The 22,326-nt window shown below is 34.8% G+C and overlaps 2 protein-coding genes across 3 annotated transcripts; one reads left to right on the top strand and one right to left on the bottom strand.

Moving 5' to 3' along the window:
* Positions 1 to 182: 182 nt before the first annotated feature.
* LOC132185611 (uncharacterized) lies at positions 183 to 6,012 on the bottom strand. Of its 2 annotated transcripts, XM_059599372.2 has the most exons (5): positions 5,888 to 6,012; positions 3,129 to 3,249; positions 2,525 to 2,815; positions 1,149 to 1,655; positions 183 to 732 (listed from the first exon to the last, which is right to left on the bottom strand). In XM_059599372.2, exons 2-5 carry the CDS (start codon positions 3,234 to 3,236, stop codon positions 607 to 609), a joined length of 1,032 nt encoding a protein of 343 aa, XP_059455355.2. In that variant the 5' UTR covers positions 3,237 to 3,249; positions 5,888 to 6,012; the 3' UTR covers positions 183 to 606. The 2 variants fall into 2 exon arrangements, with proteins under 2 accessions (XP_059455355.2, XP_059455363.2); XM_059599380.2 differs by having other exon boundaries at positions 639 to 1,655.
* A 5,122-nt stretch (positions 6,013 to 11,134) lies between these two features.
* On the top strand, positions 11,135 to 19,626 carry LOC132172536 (subtilisin-like protease SBT3). Its single transcript, XM_088512529.1, has 4 exons — positions 11,135 to 11,374; positions 11,509 to 11,626; positions 17,532 to 17,915; positions 18,023 to 19,626. Exons 1-4 carry the CDS (start codon positions 11,135 to 11,137, stop codon positions 19,624 to 19,626), a joined length of 2,346 nt encoding a protein of 781 aa, XP_088368655.1.
* Positions 19,627 to 22,326: the final 2,700 nt, after the last annotated feature.

Below are 22,326 nucleotides of genomic sequence, written 5' to 3'. Positions count from 1 at the left end.
ATATTTTGCTTCGTTATGCCAAAGAGAAATCAGAAATGCTATGAGAAATGCTATTTAGTGTACCTAAATGGTTTTTACAAAAGAAATTGTTAAATGCTTTTTAATATTCTTTTCGTGTCATTTTAATCATAAGTGAATATTATTTTCATAAAAAAAAAAAACAAAAAAAAATCGTCCTTATTTCTCTCGCTTGAATTTTAGAGCATTGAGAATGACCTTGATAATTTTAAGGTAATGAGCACTGAAGATGGCTAATAGAGCTGCTGAAGCTTCTCCCATGTTTGGGTTACAAGGAGGGGAGACAAAGGTACCCATACAAGTGAGGTTTCAAACTTTCGATTTACCCTATACAAGATGTTCGTGGATGCTCCACTTGCCGTTAAAACACTCTGTTTTTGGCTTTTTTTGGCATTTACAAAGGGAGATGGGGAAGGGGAAAATTACAGCAAGTTACACAACGTGAAAGAAAGTAGAGCAACACAACAAATACTCCAATACAAATTGAGAATGGGTTAAACGATTAGCCTGACCCATTTGAAGCTTGGCATCTTGGCCAAGAACCAAGCCGCCATGAATGGCGGTTTGAAGCAACAAACCAAAGGAAGATTAGCCTATTAAAACACCGACTATAGCAACACTTGAGCTTTGAAGCCGCAGCAGGAGAAAGAGCACTGTAACTGGATGAATCAAGCTGCTTGAGCAAAGCACCACTATGGTATCCAAAAAAAGTACCTGCAATGAAGATACAAGGGATATTGCTTCTTAGTCTGCAACTGGATCTTAGAATCTAAGGACAAAAAGACGGTACCACCAACGGAGATCGTCGTTGGGCGGAAGAGGCCAAAGATGGAGGATGAGTGGCGCATGGGTGGAGAGAGGAAACGCCGCAGATTTGGCCTTCATGTTGCAGAGAAAACGAGGGAAAAAAGAATAAGAAAAAAGACTAAAAAAGGAAGAGAGAAGGGTAGGAGAGGAAGGAGGAGGAGCGGCAGCACCATAGGGGACAAGAGAGACTAGAGCTCTCTGGAGAGTTTTGAACTCCATTGGCATCAGACTCATAGAACTTAACTCACATCAAACTTTTCAATGATTTCAAAATGCATCTGCATACCAGGAGGCCTATCAGAAAAATAAAACTTTTCACAGACCTCTAATTTTCCTCCACTCCTCTGAGCTTGGGATTCAAGCATATGAACTAATTGGTCCTTTTCGTTGCGAATCCAGACTCGCCTACTGTCACACCATTGCCTAGGAGTTCCATGAACAATAAATCGAATTCCCTCAGCTCTTTGTATGAGGCGGTTGGAGATTCTCTCAATCGCTTCATGGTCTGTTAGATATGCACCAGAAGAATTTAAACCAACATCCAAGTAATGGATCTCAGTGATGCTGTTTAAAAGGCTTTCCTCTGTATTAGGTATGATTTTACTCTCTTCTGAAAAACTGGAATGCTGACCACTTCTCGACTGTTCTTCAGTGCAGGGTGCATTTCCAGTGAGTCTGACATCTGAGAAGCTAAGCTCAGTAACTAGCTGATTAATTACAGTGCCGCCCTTGCTAAATCCAAGGATGAATGTTTTGGGTTGAGAGAGACATGATGCAGATGCACTGGCTGGCTGTTGTTCTTCCTGTTTCCTTGAAATTGCTTTCTTTACCTGCCTTGGAAAAAAAGGAAGATGATGGAAACCATTAAATGTTAAGGAATGATTAGGAGTTTTAAAAATGTTTAACAATTATTGAAAAACAGTAAGGGAAATGTTAAACAGACTCAGAACATTCTCCAGAGTAATACAGAGCAAGAATGTGCTGCCCTTCTCAAGTTCAGTGGAATAATTAAAGAAATCATTCACACTTCTTGTGAATGCTTAACACCAAATTCAATAAGAAAATACTTTCAGCAAAGAAACCTCTTGCATTATTTTGCCATTCTCATAAAAATCAGACACGTTCTATCCTTTTAAAAGTATACCTGCTGGCTTCTTTACATAATATCTTTATGTTATTATGTCCTTTCCTAAACGTATATGACACAAGAATCACAAAAAATCTAATTGTTAAAACAGATTGACATTTTCTTCTTTCTACAGATACCCAATATACATTCTTGAGCTGTAAAAGAAACTCCAATGCAGCATTCATTCATTTATCAATAATGCTTCATTTGGTGCATAGGAGAAAGTACTTGGAAATGTTTTGAAGGCCTTAATTATTTCTTTTGTGTCAACCTAGATTTTCAAGGTAAAATCCTTATTTAATATCAGCCAGCAACAATCTACAAAACAGGCTACACATAACTTCAAGATATAAAATATGTTTGCAATGATATAGGCCAAATTTATCATTTCTCTTCTGAACTTCAAGATTGCGTGTATGCATACAGAAATGGTTATCAAACATAATTATTGACAAAAAGCATGACAATGTTATGCTCGACACTTTCCATAAATAATGTGAAACAACGTGATCTTTCAAAACAAAATAGAAAATAAAAGCCATGACAGGACAAATTTGCTACCAAACATACCTCTTTAAGGCAATTTGACAAAAGTGTGACAGTCGACCTAGAAGCTGGGAATCCAAGTGGGCTATATGATTTTGGCTCTCCCCGTTGATTCACAGATGGAATAAAATCTTCATAGACAGCAAAAGGCCCATTAAAAACAGAAGCCTCAATGACCCATGCGTTGATAGAACCTCCAAATTTTTGAACCAGAATTCCAGCTATTTTCTGTAGATCCGACAGCCTCTCAATCACTGGATTCCCAGTCCCTTCAACACAATCTCCATTGAAAAAGACTGCATTTGCAGAAGGCACCTGCCTCCAACACAAAGTGAAAATAAGAATAATTGTAAAAGAGTGATTCAGAATATAGGGTTTAAGAACAAGATAAGATGGTCTTTCTGAAGAAAGATTGATATGTTCATAAACATGAGAAAGAGAGTCTTTGTAGCAATTTAATAGTCACTCCCCATTGCTTGGAGGAAGGAGGAGCCTTGGATACAAAACTAAATATATCAGGTGAATTTAATTGAAGAGGGACACACAAGGCTTCCATAATTTTCTCCGAGTAATGAACAGCAAACAATGTGCACTAGTGCTTTACAGGAGTTGAATGAACAGAACTTACGGCTAACGTTCTGGAAGTGCGTGAAAGGCACAGAGATGCTGCAACTCTATAATACTTGCTGCTGTCAGAGCACAATGGAACCTTTAAAACTCCACACCATCGATCCATGAATTTATGAACTCTGGGAATATTGAGAAGGACCAAACTTTATAAACAAGAATTGCTAAAGATTCTCCTCCAAAACATAGGAAATTAATTTAAGAACTTCCTGGCCTATATGCAGTAAGCATCAAAGGAATGACACATTAACAATGGAAAGGATTTTATGCATAAAATAAACAGAGAACTAAATGTTAGGGTGAACACTAATTAGTAACACAACAACATTTTTGACCCCTCTTTGTATGAACTAAATAGGCAATAACGATTCAACACACCAAATCACAACCTGAAAATATAACAATAATAATAAATATCAAGAAAAGCACAAAGCAAGACACCAAATACTTTACATGGAAAACCTCCAATGAGCAGGGAAAAACCATGAGACTTAGTCCAATCAAACCCTCCACTATTTGAAATAATGGGTTCATGCCAATCATCTGTTGAAGAATTTCCAGAGACTTCCAAAGCATCGAGAACATATCATTCTTGGCTTGCTACAACCATCCGTCCATCCTGAGATGGTCTTAACAACAACTAGAAAGTATCTCACCAAGGGTGTGTTAGCAACCAAACAAACAGAGAAGGATTTCAACAATCTACAACAGCCAAAATGAAGCTAGATGGGGACAACATACTGAAATTTTAGCAAAACCTCACAACAAATTGCTCCTTGATCACCAACTGAAGTCACCAAAAATGGTTGCCTCATCCCGCGTGAATCATTTACTTTTATTTTTAAAGTTGGCTGGGATTGTCAGCTTATGTAGCAGGGACAGCTCAACACTATATATCTAGGCTGTCTAATTAGATAGTTATACACAACTGAATGTAGCTCAATTGGAGTCCCATATTTGATCAGGAAATTGCCCAAAGCTGGATAGTTTATTATCATGTCAGTTATATATATATTTTTTATTTTCTTCACTTTAATAGGCTTTAGGTTTAATTTTCGTAATTTGGACATTTTTAAACGTGTGAGCATTATGAATTTTCAGCTGACAAGTTTCTACTTCAATCAAGGGCTTTTCTCTACAAGGTGCTAAGAATGTGAACCATCAAAGGATGAGTAACGAAGCCCATACCTTTAGCATAAAGAATCCTGTTGATGGCAATCCATCTCAAATATTAAAGACTTTCTTTTTCTTTAATTTTCTTTTTTCTCATTGCACAAAAGAAGAGAAAAACAGAAAGAGAGACACCAATATATATATATATATATTTTGGCATTCACGTCATGCCATTTCATATTCAGCCATCACACTCAAATTAGAATTTTGATCTTGCAGACACCATCCAGCATACAAATAATAATACTCTTTCCTCCCAACAGGATTGTTTCTATCTAAATCCTCGTTTTGAGCAACATATACATACACATTAGTTAATCCAGTCAATCTTTCAATTTTTGTTTTTGGAAAAATACACTTTCCTCCCCTAAAGTACCACCCCTTTGGCACTTAAACCATCGGACTTTAAAATGTGACAATTATCCACTTCAGTTATCACTCGGTTACAAATCACACCATTTGCTAACATTTGGTGTTAAAATGGACGAAACATTCCTCAAGCACGCCACACGTGACTTTTCTTTTTTTTTTTTTTTTTTTTTTTAATTCCCCAAATGTCCCTAAAAATTATTAAAAAAAAAATTGCAGGGGTGGCCGAACCGCTCTTCAGTCATGAGGGGGGAGGTTCGACCACGTACCCCTTCAATTTTTTTAGGTGCATTTTCGAAAGTTCAAGTTAAAAAATTCACATGTGGCGCAATTGCAACATTTTTCCGTCTCCTTTAACACCAAATGCTAATAAAGGGTGTAACTTGTAATGGGGTGGTAGTTGAAAAGGATCAAGTATCGCATTTTAAAGTTTGATGGTCTAGCCAGAGGGTTGGTAATTTGGGAGTGAAAAGTGTTTTTTTTTTTTTTTCAACTAAATCACACCCCCACAACCCCACTCCATCCTGAGAATTACCCTTTGAGGATTTCATTTGGCTTCTCTTTTAGCAGGTTTTTTTTTGCTGTAGTTAACACTGAAGGAGTTTGGAATAGCTAACCTCTGAACTCCAGCTGAGGTTTTACATTACCTACTCGGTATTACTAGGCTATTGTTTTTTCTTTTTTCCCCAAAAAGGTAGAAGAGGGTAATGCCACTCTCTCTCCAAGGCCTCAGGAGTCGGGAAGATAACTTGAGAAGGCTAATACTGCTGAACCCATATATCTAAGTACCGCTCTACGCCTCTACCATAACATGAATGTAGCACTAGCAGAATTCAAACCAAACCTTAAGCAAAGAAAACGAAGACATTTACCACCCACCCACCCATTCCTTTTCTCTTTTCGTTTTGTTATCTAACCCAAAAAGGGTATGAAGTGGGATGGTCTTATAAAATGTACAAAAGACCATTGATATCTAAACATCTTTGATGGCAATCTAAAAGAGCTATGAACGCAGGAAATAGCAAAGCAAAAAGGGGACCTAGACCAGTCCTCACCAACCCAGCTAGCTTAACACACATTAAATTAAAATTCATGGGGCATGATCACAAAGTACAAACCAAACACAAGCCTCCTCATCTGGCTGCGCATTTTCACAAACAATTCATGTGCATTATGTGAACAATACTGATGCAGTCAAGAGAGAGAGAGAGAGATTACATAAGCAGTATGCTAATTCAAAGGGAATGAAACGGTGCGCGCACCAGATACACGCAGTGCCGCTGCCGCAGTAAAGATTCTACAAGCTTCGTGAGCGAGAAAAGAGCGCCTAGAGTTCGATAAGATTTTGGATGCTCTCGTAGAAGCCGTTCATCATGTAGCTGTTGGGCTTTTGGAGCCAATCAAACCCGTTCGCTGAGCCTTTACCAAAACCCAACCCATTTTCTCTGTTGAAACACCAACCTCCCCCCCCCCCCCCCCCCCCCACACTATTTTTTTTTTCAATTTTAATGCTTATTGAAGTTAAAGGGGCAGAATTATTGAAGTAAAATTTACTTTTCCTCATATTTTCCATCTTCCCATTTTGTTGTTAAAAAAGAAAAGAAAATTCTTTATAATTGTTTATATGTCATAATAAAGGATAATTTATACATAATGACAAGCCAAAACATCTTATGTATGGAAAGCATATAGTTGATCAGGAAAGGGCCTTATATTTACCATTATTTCCATGACATTGAACATTTGCATCGAATTATAAAATGGACTAGCTTAGTGATGGCTAAGTTGAAATCTTGTTGCCAAAAGGTCTTGAATTCATCTTTCTCATCATGCTACATTCCATTAGTTTCATCATAAAGATAAGTAAATCATGGTAATGTTGTATGTATTGATTTACTCTCTAAATTTACTAATATGGGTTAGTAAATTAGATAAGGTTTAGTGTGATTTATAGCATGAGTATTAATTGTAAGTACATAATTATTATTTTGTAGGTTTACTCCCCACACTTTTATTTTCAATTTGCATCACACTTTTTACCTCAAGTGCTTCTTCTGCAAGAAAATGAGACATTCTAAGAAGATCGGCCTAAAATATAAAAGATGGCTTGAGAAGAAAGGTATGTTTCTTTCTTTAGTTTGTTATGAACCAAATTTGGTAAATGTAGCTCATAACACATGGTGGATTGACTCTGGTTGTAATACCCCCAAAATTAATTAATTTAGATTGTTGCTCGTAATTCTTTTATACTAATTAACTGGTAATTAGTTAGATTTACTACCTCAAACACTAACTTATCAAAGTAATAATATAGTGGAAAACAAAATAAAAATGATCTGAGCCGAATGTAAAGATTCCAACAACATCAACCATCACATTCATTCAAACAAAACACTTTTGACCTTATCCAAATAGGTTACATCAGTCTTAACTTCTTCTATCTTAGATTTAACAAACATGGTCTTAGAAAAAGAAGCAACATTAGAAGAAGATGAAAGAAAGCAAAAAAACTTGCTTTTGGCGGAATAAAGTCTACTTGTTTTTAGCGGAATAAAGTCTCAACTTTGTTCTCATTGTATATATAGGTAAAGAGTTACAATTGAAAACAAATAGGAGGAGAACTAATACAACTAGAACTAGGAGAATTAATACAATTAGAAAGCTTTAATATAAACAAATATAAGATATATATCTAAACTGCTTCAGTTCAATGCAACCAAACTTGATAGAAGAGATTGAATACAATCTCTGTAACAGAAACAGAGTCTGTGTAGGAGTGCAATGCGCTCGAGCGCACTCATGATGGAAAACTAGCCGTTACTCGGGTGCTCGAGCGCACTAGAGGATGCGCTCGAGTGCACTCTCGCTTGTTGTGCTTCAATTACTTCATGTTCCTTAACGAAAGACGCAACAAATTTATCAAATCTCAAACCATATCTATCAAAAGAACGTTCTAGATCATGCAACATTTTATCAAGCTTATCACTGGAGAATTTTTTGAGATAATCTTTGGATTATTTCAATTCATTCTTTAGAGATTTCACTTTAGCAATCAACAATATTGCATTCTCAGACTTCAAAGTATGACACACAATATAAGAATCATCCAATTTTTCAAGTTCAATCTCATTGAATTTCTTTAAGGTCTTTTTGTTCAACTTTTTTACTTTGGTGAATTTCTCAAAAAGATTATTATAGGCAGTTTTCATTTTCAGGTTTCAAAATTTTTATGAATCTCTTAACAAATATCGCAAGGTCCTCTTCATTCAATGCTTCCTCATTGGAGGAGTAATCGACCTCTTCCTTAACAGTTTTTAGAGCAATGGACTTGCTCTTCTCATGTTGAGGCAAAGTGTTCTTATAGGTTTTGAAGAGAACCTACAATTAAGCTCTTCAACTTTATGGAATCAAGGTCCTTGTGTTCTTCCATATAGCAGCGACCTTAGGTCTAAACCATTTAGATAAAGACTTCATGATTTTTCTCACCATTTTAGCGTAAGAAACTTTCTTACCCATATTATATAAGACTAAAATTACGAATGTCGTTGAGCTTAGCATAAAATTCATCAAATGTCTCATCCTCCTACACTCTAATCTTTTCCAATTTGAAAATTAACATTTAAAGTTTTGAAGTTTTAACAGGTTCTACTACTTCATGTGTAATTTCTAAAATATCCCATGCTTCCTTGACAATTTCACACTGAAATATTCGTGAGAATTCATCCGGCACATAAAGACAAGCATTCTTTTCCATCCTAGTCCACTCGGTTATTGCCTTGTCTCGATGTACATATCCCGACTCAACGATAGCCGAAGCGTCCATGGACTTAAGAAAATCAGACGGAGCATTCAATAAAGATAATTGGTTTAATCAAGGACATAAAGTAATTTGGATTAATCTCTTGTAATAAAATATATTTCTAGTTTTTAAATTATGGCTTGTTAGGGAGTGCGATTTCAATAAGTGCGATTTTAAAAATTGTGTTTTTGAAATCGCTACTTTTTAAAATCGCATAGGCGTTTGGTAAAACATGATAAAATGTATTTTTCTTTATCAATTGAGTATTTGGATAACAGTTACATTACCATTTAATTGCAGTTTCATTGCCAAATAGGTAAATATTGCGCCAAATATTGTTTTAAGGGAAATCGTGATTTTAGTTTAAGTTCGCACTTTTTCAAATAAGCACTTCCTAGTCAGCTTATAGAAATCGAAGATTTTTTCACGATTTTAAAATTTGCGTTTTTAAAATCACAATCCCAAACACTCAAAAATTGCGATTTGGTGTAAAAAAGCAGATTATTTTTTAAAAAACGCACTCCCAAACGGACCCTTAGTCTAACTATGTAATCACTTCATAAGTCGTCACAAGAGAGAAATTGTGTTGTCTTTCTTCTTGAATTTTCCTAACCGCACCGGACAAAGAATCAAAAGGGAGTGCCGTCGCTGCAAAGAAAAATAAGAGACATAGCTACAGGGAGACATGGAGAGCTAGGGACCATTTTTTTATTATAAGTTAATTAGTATAAAAGAATTGTTTAAATTGTTTTCATGTGTTGGATTAGGGTTTAGGAGGGTATAAGCATCATTTTCTCGGTCTAAAGTGAGGTCAAAAGTGGTAGAAAAAAATTTAAAATGGCACATGACTGTTGACTGTCAATTTTAATTCCTTTGACTGGCGGAATGGGCCTTTTTGTCATGAGATGAAAGTTTGATGGGGTCAGGTGTCATAGTTGGCAATTCATGGGGGGAAGTACCAAGTCGCTGTAGTTCATGGGAACAAAATGTAATTACCCCAAAGAAAAAAAGAAAAAGAAAAGGAAAAACAGAAAATGATCATGATTTCATGTTTTATGAGTAAATGTTCAAACTCTTAATTTAATTGGAGATAGTATTTAACATAAATAATTCTATGGGATATATATATACCCATAGAATTATTTGCATGTCGGTATATACACACATATATGCATGTTGGTATATAATTGGCTACAAATAATTATTCTATGGAATACAAGCCTATCATAGATTTACGAAAAAAATAGAAATAAATTTACGAAACATGAGAATTTGACATTAATATTTCAGAAATATTGATAGATATCCAATCAAATCAAGCATGGGCATCAGTATATTTGTTGCATTTAGATTATCAAACATAATGTCCAACACCTAATAAATTTCTTATTAAAATAACAATCATTTTCCAAGTAAATCACTATAATTTACTATCACATTTGGACTTTTATTTTTAAAAGAGGATCTTTGCTTGCTTATATCACCAATGATCCCCAAAAATAACATTTTGTCACTTTGTGCATGACACTTGATTTATTTCACAACTAGCTTGAATTGTTAGGGAAAATTACAGTTTATCCCCTCAAAATTAACAGTATTTTTCAATTTTAACACCAAAGTTTCAATTTTTGTAATCCACTCCCCCAAAGTTCCAAATTTTTGCAATTTGACCAATTGTATCCAAAACTTTTCATATTGCCCCTAATTTTTATTTTTTATAAAAAAAAATTAAAAAACAAAAAAAAAATTCACCATTTTTGCACCCCCAATTTTTTTTTTTTTTCATAAAAAATAAAAATTATGGGCAATATGGAAATTTTGGGATAATATTGGTCGAATTAAAAAAAGTTGAAACTTTGCGGGGGTAGATTGCAAAAATTGAAACTTTAGTGTTCGAATTGAAAAACGTTGTCAACTTTAAGGGGATAAACTGTAATTTTCCCGAATTGTTACTTATCCTATAACTCATAGACTATGGCCACAACATGCCACTAAGTACTTCACAATGATCCCTCAAATGTTGGGCGAGCCATTGACATTTTGTCGTTCGCTTAAGGAATAAATCATTGTATCTACATCTACTCAAAATTGCATTATAAATCTCCCAAGACGGATGATAGTTAGAAAACAATATTAAGGACATGCTTGTATAATTTAATTCAAGACAATATCTTTTAATGATATGCTATGGTTAATCCATGATAGGTTTAGCGGAATAAGACAAATTTAATTACTACGATATTACTTCTTGAATAGAATAACTTTATGAAATTTCATTCTTAATATGGCCTCTATAAAAATCAAACAAGTTGTTGTTTGCCTCATTATGTTTTCAAAAGGATACAACTCGTCCTTTAATTTATTTTCATTTTTCCATTGAGTCTTTGTATCTCTTTTAATTGTCTAGTCTCTATCATTAATCGGTAACGACCTTTTGACCAATACGACGCAAACCAGTTTAAAATTCAAGAAGGTAGGGCTTTGAAATTTCTTATCAATTTTAGTGCTTCTAAAACTTACTACACATGTTTGGTACCATATATAACATTCATATCTAAGCAAAGGTTTTCATCCTTAAGGGCAATATGGAGTATCCTGTCAAAATGGTTTTACTTCATTTTTTATTCTTTCTTGCGTGGTTTTTGTTAAGTCTTTCTGATATATCAATGTCGATAAGGGGGTCCTCTTATATCATTTACATGGATGAGTCTCAAATGCCCAAGGCTTTTACCACTCATCACTATTGGTATGTATCCATGATTAATTCGCTTCAATTTGCAAGCCCTACCTTATTGGAAAACCATCAATCCCTACCAGATCATCTATACACCTATGATAATGTTTTTCATGGTTTTAGGGCTGTTTTAACTCTAGATGAACTTGCAAGCTTTAAAAACGCTTCCAAGGTTCATCTCAGCTTATATTGACACAACTCTCATGCTTGAAACCACCCACACTCCTAGCTTTCTCTCTCTTGATGTATCTAACGGCCTATGGAATGTCTCAAACTATTGCAAAGATATTATCATTGGCATTGTAGATAGTGGTGTGTGGCCAGAAAGCCCAAGCTTCAATGACAAGGGCATGCCTATTGGATTTTTATCTAAGTGGAAAGGTTCATGTGAAGTTGGTACGTGAAGAGTTTAATTCTTCCATGTGTAATCACAAGATTATAGGAGTTAGGTACTTTAACAAATGTATGAAAGGATTTATTGATCCTAGCAAAATTATTAGCAGAGACTCTGCTAGAGTGCTAGGGATGATAATGGGAATGGGACCCAAGTTGCCTCTATAGCTGCAGGTAGGAAAAAGTCTATTAAACAAACATTTGTATTCTTAAAGCGTGCAAATCTCATATACATTTTTTTTTCTACAATTGATGTTGTCCACACTAAGGACACCATGGCTGAAAATGATGCTCTTGCAATAAGAAAAATTTGATTACTACTTCTTGAATAGAATAATTTTTTGAAGTTTCATTTCAATATGGTCTCCATAGAAACGAGGCAAGTTGCTTTTTGCCTCATCGTGTTCTCAAATGGATACTACTCGTCTTTTAATTTATTTTCATTTTCTAATGATTCTATATCTCTATTTTTATTTTTTTAGTCTCTATAACCTTTTGACCAATACGAGGGAAACTAGTTTAAAATTAAAGAAGGTACGGCTTTTGTTTTTCTTATTATTTTTAATGTTGTCTAAACCTTAAAAGAACAAGATCTTTTCCACTTCATTTAAACTGAAAAATATTTAGTTAGTTATAGTGGAAGGGTATTTTTGTCTTTTCACTTTTGAGGGGACAAAAATACCCCTCCACTATATGTGTTCGGTATCATATATAATATTCATATCTAAGCAAAGGTTTTCATCCTTAACTCTTTATGTTAAATCAATGTCGATGAAAAGGTTCCCATATATTATTCACATGAACAAGTCTCACATGCCCAAGGCCGGCTTTTATCACTCATCACAATTGGTATGTATCCACTATTATTTCCCTTTCAATATGACATGACATTGGGGTTAAACAATGACTCACAACTCTTATCATAAATCCAAGACAAATCATGGAATTGCGGGAAATTTGAACAAAAATCACCTTCTAAGTATATCTTATTGAGTCTCTCTAACTCTCTCTCTCTCTCCTTTTTTCATGTTTTCAAATAACAATTTTCTTCAATTGCACTTTAAAACTGTCCCTGGGACAATGGCTTAATGGTCAAAGCAGCTCGAAATCATCGATCACCTTGCGAGTCCGAGGTTGTGGGTTTGAGTCCATGCATGTTCCATTACCACCAAGGTGTACCTCACGCCTTGTACATTAGGGTTTAAGTGGGCCGGAGCAGTGACCAACATCAGTGAGCCCTTTTTTTTTATTAAAAAAACAAAAAATAGCACTTTAAAATTCTATGCTTTTCGAGAATTTTTAATAGAGTAAACCTCCTATGCGGTCGGGCTGCAAAAGTAGTCTTTTGCAGCCCCCAATAGAACATTGACACATAGGAAAAATGTACAAAACTATCTTACACCTAAAACACTAGATTCTTCCTCCCATTTCTTCTTCTCTCCTATTTCTTCCTTCCTCCCGACAACTCCTCTTCTTCTTCCTCCCATTTCTTCCTTCTTCTCTCCCACGCTGGCCGTGGGTCACACCAGATTGGGGAAACAAATATTCTCAACAATCAACCCATTAAAATCCATCCAAAACCCATTCGGCCAAACCATCCCCATCCCAAACCCATTCAGCCAAACCATCCCCAAAAGCACTACTACAAACCAAACATCAACACCAATTTCACAAAGAACATAGCACTACCCACTCGATTAAGAACACCCAAAATCAAATACCCAACTTAATTCAAGAATCAACAGCAAAGGGGATGAATTTTACCTTTGAAGAACCAAATCATTTCATCCGACCGAAATGGGGAAAAACAGAGGAGGACGAGAAGACCTGCAATCAAAAATGACATTCAGAAGAAAGTCTCCGGCGCCGTGGGATGCTGCTGGCCGGCGCCGGTAGTTTGGTTGTGGGTTTGCTGGCCGGTGGTGTTTTGGTTGTGAATTTGCTGTTATTTGGTGTTTTGATTTTATTTTGTCAAAATGAGCTTGGTGATGTGTCACTATAAGAGTGGATGCTGCAAAACAATCCTTTTGCAGCATGACCGCATAGTAGGGGCTCCCTTTTTAATAAAATGAAGGCTACAAAAGCGCAAAAAATAAAAAATAACCCCAAACTTTAAGTTTAAATGACCCTAAATCCCAAATATATATATGAGAGGCATGTATGATTCTTTCTATTATTTCTTTTTTGCAAATTCAATGAATTAACCATTCGATTTGTGAACTCATATTGATCTTACACAAATTCAATGATAGATTCATCAATTCAATATATGGAGATGGTTGGAATAATATTTTTATCATTTCTCTTTTGGTAATTCCTATATGCCTTCCAATCAAAGGGTATTGCATCAATTGTTGATATTAACGGATCTCATTTCCTTCACTGTCTTCTGCTAGATTTATAATACAAATATACAAATATTGAAGGCAGTAGTTTTTTGAGACATATCAATGTCTCTCTCCTATATTGCGTGTGTGAAAGCTTTCTAGTAGAAGCAGTAATAGTTATGCATTGTAAATGGGATCACCCTAGCGACATTTACTGATCAAAATTAGATTTTAAACTTCCAAATAATGATAGGAAGAAAACATTATATATATCCACCTCATATCTTAACGATGTAAACGAAAAAAAAAAAAAAAAAAAGAAAAAAAAAAAAAAAAAGATATGACTTCTAGAATAGACTAAGGTTCTGTTTGTTTCGATGTAAAATATTTTCGGTTGAAAAAATGTCTTCAGAAAATTTATTTTTCAATAAAATATTTTTTAACGTTTGGCCCATACAGTAAATCACAAATATATATATAGTTTCATTCAATTATATTAACATATAAAAATCAATTTTTATTTATAATACCAAAACATTAATATAAAATTTAATATGACTTCTAGAATAGATTAAAGGCCTGCATATATATGGATAGTACGTATGAAATGGGTTGTATAAAGTTATAAAGTTAGTGGTGACGAATCTTTACTAAGCATAAATAATTTGAATTAATCTCTGGTAAAAAATATGGGATACACCATTTATGTGGAGTCCACATAAGTGTAAAAATTTAATGGTTGATTTGTAAGATAAAATTGAAAAAATATAGAAAAAGTATTGACACCAATCATATTTCTTTAAAAAAAAAAAAAAGAGAGATTCTTTTTTTTTTTTCCTTTTTTTTTTTAATTCAAAGCGGGAGAGCCCAAAAGGGAAACAGAAAATTAGTGTTCATTAATGAAAAAAAATGAGAATAAAAATTACAAAATACATGTCAAATCTTAAGTTGCTTTGAGAAGAAATATGGAGAAAATAGTGAATAAAAAAAGCCTCACAATCTTTGTTTCCAATAATAGTCGAAAAAATATAATTTTAGAAGACACATGATAATCTCCCATGTACTTATTATTTGGGGCTAATTACATTTTTTCTCATTAACTACAACGCATTGTCACTTTGTCCCCATGAACTAACAATCCTACTGTCCGACCCTACCAAACTACCATTTTGTGCCCAAAACCCTCATTTCATCAGTCAAAGGCGTTAATTCAGACGGTCAACCAGTTACATGTGCCCCACATGCCATCTTGAAATTTTATATCCCACATTTTCCCCCCATCAGCTACAACGTATTGTTAATTTGCCTCCATGAACTAACAACCCTACTGTGAAAAAAAGTGGGATATAAAATTTCAAGATGGGTTGACCGTCTAAGTTAACGCATTTGACTGACAAAAGGGGAATTTTGGGCACAAAATGGTAGTTTGATAGGGTTAGACAATAGGGCTGTCAGTTCATGTGAACAAAATGACAATGCGTTATAGTTGATGGGAGAAAAGGTAATTACGTACCCCTATTATTTGTTTAGAAAATCTATGAGGTTTTTTTATTTTATTTTATTACTATTCAAACGGAGGAGGGAGTTTTTTTCAAAAATTTTAAGGCACCATCCCCTTATATATATATTTTCTTGGTTTGGGACCAAAATTTGAACGGGAGAGGAGCCAATCCTATAAAACAGGAGACATGACATGAGAATTTTACATTCCATAAATCTTGATAGATTTCCAATCAAGTCAAGGATGGGCATCAATATATTTGTTGCATTTAGATTATCAAACATATTGAACACAACCTAATAAATTTTTTTATTAAAATGACAATCTCGTTCCAAGTAAATCAATGTAATTTGCTATCACTTCTGACTTCTGGACCTCAATTTTTAAAAGAGGATCGATCTTTGCTTGCTTATATCATATCTGATCATTGGAAATAACATTTTGTCACATTGTGCACCACTCTTGATTTGTTTCACAACTAGCTTAAATTGTTACTTATCCTCGGAAATAATATTTTGTCACTTTGTAGTTTGTGCACAACTCTTGATTTGTTTCACAATTAGCTTAAATAGTTACTTATCCTCCGTTGAAGCTGCTGATTTGTGGATTTTTTTTTATGTTGTTTTTATTTTCCTTGTAATTTTCTATTTTCTGTGTTTGTTGTGGTTAGTTGTTTCCCTGTTTGCCTTTGGATTATTCATTTGCTAGAGATTGTTGTTCTTGCCTTTTTTTTTCTTTTCTTTTTTTCTTTGGTAGTGTTATTCCCCTTAGCCGACTTTTGATGGTCGTGTTGATTTTACCAACAAGATTTTGGGTAGAGTTGAAGGGTGTTTAGAGGGTCATGCCCTAGTCTGTGTTCCTTGTTTTTGAGATCCGAATAGGGTTGAAGGGTCTCGAGATAGTCATGCCCCTTTTCGCCCCTTGTTGGTCCGTAGGATATTCCATTTTTGAAATTTGGCCGGCCTTTACCGTCTTTTTTGGTGGTTTCAGTTCCTTTGATGGGCCCAGTCATTTATTTGACCAATTTTCAACTGTTTTAAGGATGGCTATGTTGCCTTAATTTTTTATTTTCTTCTAATCTCCCCCTTCCCTACATTGAATAAAACAATAAAAAAAAATTAAAATTAAAATTAAAATAATAATAAAATAATAATAAATAAAAAACAACAACAACAAAAACTCATAGATCACTACCACAAAAAGCCACTACCGTTACTGCGATCCCTCAGATGTTAAATGAGCCATTGACTTTATATCTACACTTAAGGAATAGAATCATTATAGCTACATCTACTCAAAATTGGATTATAAACTTCCCAAGAACATAGCTAGAAAATAATATTCAGAACAAGCTCATACCATTTAATTCAAGCCAATATCTATTAACGATATACTATGGTGAATCTACGATAGGGTTAGCATAATAAGAAAATTTTGATTACTAAGATATTACTTCTTGAATAGAATACTCTTATGAAATTTCATTTTCAATATGGCCTCCATAGAAATGAGGAAAGTTGATTTTTGCCTCATCATGTTCTCACAATGGTATCTCTAATCCTTTAATTTATTTTCATTTTTCCATTGAGTCTCTATATCTCTTTTTAATCTTTTAGTCTTTATCATTCAATTGTAACAACCTTTTGACCAATACGAGGCAACCTTTCAAGAAAGGAGGGCTTTGATTTTTCTTATAATTTATTTTTTGCTTCTAAACCTTACTATATATATGTTTGGTAGAATTTATAACATTCATATCTACTCAAAGGTTTTAATCCTTAAAAGACAATATGGAGCATCATGTCAAAAGGGTTCCACTTCATTTCTTATTCGTTCTTGTGTGGTTTTTGTTCACTCTTTCTGTTAAATCAATGTCAATGAAGAGGTCTTCATATATTATTCACATGAATGGGTCTCACATGCCCAAGGCTTTTAGCACTCCCCACAATTGGTACGTATCCATGATTAATTCCCTTCAATTTGCAAGCCCTACCTTATTGGACAACCATAAGCCCCAACCATCTCTTCTATACACCTATAACAATGTTCTTCATGGTTTTAGTGATGTTTTAACTCTAGATGAACTGGAAGTTTAAAAAAGTATTCAGGGTTCATCTCAGCTTATATTGACACAACTATCACGCTTGAAACCACCCACACTCCTAGCTTTCTCTCCCTTGATGTCTCTAATGGCCTATGGAATGTCTCCAACTATGGTAAAGATATTATCATTGAAATTTTAGATAATGGTGTATGGCCAGAAAGCCCCAGCTTCAATGATAAGGGTATTTCTGCTGGAGTTCTATCTAAGTGGAACGGTTCATGTGAAGGAGGAGAAGATTTTAATTCTTCCATGTGTAACGGCAAGATTATAGGAGTTAGGTACTTTAACAAAGGTATGAAAGGATTTATAGATCCTAGCAAAATTATTAGCACAGACTCTGCTAGGGATGATATAGGGCATGGGACCCAAGTTGCCTCTATAGCTGCTGGTAACACAAAATCTACTAAAATGATATATGTTTTTAAAGCATACAATACTCACGTACATTTTTAATTTTTACAACTAACTATGTCCACACCTACTTTGTCCTTCTAGGTAACTATGTTGATGAAGTGTCTTACTTTGGTTATGCTAAAGGAACAGCCGTTGGTATTGCACCACATGCAAGGTTGGCCATTTACAAAGTCTCGTGGAATGAGGTAACTAGAACTTCCGATATCGTTTCAGATCTACGTCAAGCCATCGATGATGGCGTGGATGTGATAAACATCTCCTTTGCCACTAAAGTAACACTGCCATTGTACGAAGATGCTATTGCAGCAGCATCATTTTCAGCCATGGAGAAGGGCATAGTGGTTGTAGCCGCGGCAGGGAATAAAGGACCGAATGATGATACCGTATCCAATGGGATCCCATGGGTTTTAACTGTCACTGCAAGCACTATTGATCGATGGTTTGCTGGATCATTGATTTTCGGAAATGGTGAAACTATTTCTGGATGGTCTATGTTTCCAGGTGAGACCATATTACAGAACCTATCATTAGTGTACAAAAGGGCCACTCTATCATCATGTACTTCACTTGAACTATACAACGTCAAGGACAAGATTATCATGTGCGATTCAGGGAATTTCACTGATCAAATTGATTCTATAGCTAAATCAAATGCATCAGGAGCAATAATTGTCTCCGACATTGCAATATTACGACAAAATCAAGACATAAGACGTTTTCCTTGTCCTTGCGTTGTGATCAGCTCAAAAGAGGCTAGAGTTGTAATGTCTTATATAAATATGGAGAATAATGATTCGCCAATGGTCACCATGAACTTCAAACATACTTTTACGAAGACAAAGCCTGCACCGACTGTGGCTTATTATGCTTCGAGAGGACCATCATTGAGCTTCCCATATAACTTGAAGCCAGATATAATGGCACCTGGGTCATGGGTCTTGGCTGCTTGGGTTCCAAACATACCAGTGACCCATACTGGTTTTAAAACAAATTTATATAGTAGTTATATCATAAACTCTGGGACATCCCTTGCTTGCCCTCACGTTGCTGGTGTAGTAGCGCTTCTAAAAGCTGCACATCCAAACTGGAGTACAACTGCCATTATTTCTGCCATAATTACCTCTGCAGATAAATTTGATAATACTTTTTCTCCAATTCAAGACTATAATTCTCATTTTGCTTCGCCTTTTGACATGGGAGCGGGTCATATTAATCCTAACAAGGCACTTAACCCAGGTTTGGTTTACGATGCAACCCCCCAAGATTTTGTGAATCTATTGTGCTCAAAGTTCAGTGAGGAGCAAGTCTTCACCATTACTACGCGAAATTGTTCCAACCCATCACCTGATTTTAATTACCCATCATTCCTCTCCTTTTATAGTGATCGTAAAGCATCATTTGTTCATACATTTCAGAGGACCGTGACCAATGTTGGGGAAGGTGCTGCAACTTACGAAGCTAAAGTGGTACCTGTACCTCTGTATACTATAGTTGAAGTCTCACCCATGTCACTGGTGTTCCAAAAGAAGTATGAGCAACGATCTTATAATGTCACTATTACATACAAAGGAATGCTTAGAGATCAGGAATTTACATATGGCGAGCTGGTTTGGGTCGATAAGACTAGTAAATACAAGGTGAGCAGTCCTATTGTCGTGCATCCTAGGGTTGAAGGTGTCTTCTGAATTTGTACAATTTTCTCGAAGAATGTTTGTTAAATAATTTTTGTGTTAGTGTTAAATTTGAATTAAACATGTATAATTTTATCTCAAGTATATGACAAAGTTATCTCTATTCGACTCCTACGTAAGATGTTTCAGCATGATGCAAAGGGTATATGTTGAAAACCCTTTCTTTTCTTTCTTTCTTTCTTACTCTATTCTTATCCATAAACTTAGTTGAAGGACACTGTTCGCTTGATCTGGATGGTTCGTACATGAAGATCAACCAATTAGATAACGTAATATAACGATTGGATACATTTTTAATTGATAACTATACATATTTTCTTTTATTATCATTGTCAAATTGTTAAATTACATTTTACTCCCCCTAAATTACAACCACGATGTCGACTACACCCATTAACTACAACTCACGACTATTGAGATCCATATTGATAAGGCAGTAAGGAAAAATGCAAAATGAGTTCATGTGGTATCAAAATAAACTCATAAATTCTTGAGGTAGGCATAAAAAATAAAAATAAAATAAAATTAGTCCCTACACCTAAATTACGTCTAGTAATTTATCATATTCTGTTAGTATGATACTGACTTTGTTAGGACATGGATCGGCCAATACAAAGCCCAACACCTCTAGGCCCGGCCCAATGTGCAAGCCCACTAAAGACAGCCTCAGGCCGAGACATGATCGGCCCAATCCGAAGCATGGCTAGCCCACCGAGGGCATAACAATCTTTCCACCAAGGGTGCAATGGTCCTTCGGCAAGTGAAGGCCGGAGACCCACGTTCACTAATGAACGTGGGAATGCACCCAGCGCCCAAGCAAAGCCCCCACGTTCACCAGAATATGACCCAACTGTCAGTGCCAAACTAGACACGTGTGCCTGAGGATAACTCAAGTACCCACGGGCCACGTCCAACACAAGCGTGGTCGAGCCACCCACTAACACACTCCACGATCTCATGATCCTGGAGTAACCTACAACCCACGATCCACTTCACCAGCATTGTGCACATGGATCCTCAGGAATGTGGGGTCAAGAATTACGGGGAGATAACTACTACTTGATACCTATAAAAGGGAGTCATCAATTCATTATTTGGGTAATCTCAACTCTCTCTCTCTCTCTCTCTCAAGCTCTCATTGAGCATTTGCTCTTTCCCTCTCAGATCAACGATTGACTTAGGCATCGGAGTTATCTCCCGCCGGCACACCACCGGCAGCTCTTATCCTATCTTTGTTATTTTTCAGCCCAACGACTCCTCGTACATCGTGCCACATCACACCTCGGAAAACTATCATAAAAAAACTTAAATAAAATATGTGTCACAATTTTATTGGCTCTACTATCATATTTTATTAAGCCAGTAGATGAAATTTTGCTGTAAAAACTAAATTGTTTTTTTTTTTTGATATACTTCAGGGACCTCTGAATTTATTTTAATACCACAATAAACTAATTACAAATCGGACAAACTACAAAGACTGATTTTATATTTTTCTCAAAAAGGTGACATGGAGAGTACTTCGTTTACAAAACAAAAGAAATAAAATGAGGGATACTTTTTCATCCCCATCACACATTTTAATATATATATTAAAAATTGATTCGGGTCTTCTAGATGATAAAAATTACACATTTTAAAATTGCTATAGACCTTAAAACTGTAAAATCAAGTGCAACGTTTCAACCCTTGCCTAGAGCCTATATAGTAAGAGAACTTTTTTTTGACTTTTATAAAGCTATAGAAAATTTAGAAACGCAATGTTGCTTGCTTCGTTCGCATTCTCACATGCATGCACTAAAATAAAAGTATATAATTAAAATGAACTTTCGAATCGAAATGTTAAGTATTCTTTTAATATTTTTTTAATGTCTTCTCAACTGTGATATAACTTTTAAAATCACCGTTAAATTTGATATTATCATTATTGACTTTTAAAATATATAAACTCTCGAATCGTAATATTTAATCAAAATAAATAATTGGCCCAATAACAATATAAATACATATTACATTTTTCCTTATAATTTATTGATTAAGTATTGTATCCATAACTATTGTTGCTGTTTGCCAACGAACCGCCTCTTGTGTTGCCATTCCAAACGATAAAAAAAGTCAAAACAAAATTTCTTTCATCTTTCCAGACTATACCTAATAGATGGATTGTATTGTGGGAGCAAAATGCCTTTTCGTGGTCAGTTTCATATTTTACTTTTGACTTGAGTTTTTAACTACAAGCCAAACGCCATTTCAAAAAGCCCCCAAGAAAAAGGGAAAGAAATTTATGCAAGGAAAATAGAATAACTAAGGATCACGTGTCTTTTGACCTAATGGCCAAATATTGGAGTACTCTACTTAACCCAGATGTTAAAAAGTCCTAAGTCTAGCTATAGTTTTGAAGGTTTAATTTGCCTCAAAATTAAGTTAGCTTACATTAATTTCAAGATGCAATTAATCTTTACTTTGGTTCATGGACAAGTAAAATATATATATATATATATATATATATATATATATATATATATATATATATATATATATAAAATTTAGTTTCCTGAAAAAAAAAATACAAAATTTAGCTACATAATAGTGATAGCTAAAAATAAAATTTACCAATAAGAGCATAAAATTTATAAAATAAATAAGCTAATAAACGTTTGCTACAAAATGTTTTATATATATATATACACACAT

The sequence above is a fragment of the Corylus avellana genome, chromosome 2 (genome assembly GCF_965113065.1).
Source record: "Corylus avellana chromosome 2, dhCorAvel1.hap1.2, whole genome shotgun sequence".
Taxonomy (NCBI): domain Eukaryota; kingdom Viridiplantae; phylum Streptophyta; class Magnoliopsida; order Fagales; family Betulaceae; genus Corylus; species Corylus avellana.
This window is presented reverse-complemented; position numbering and strand designations above follow the sequence as displayed.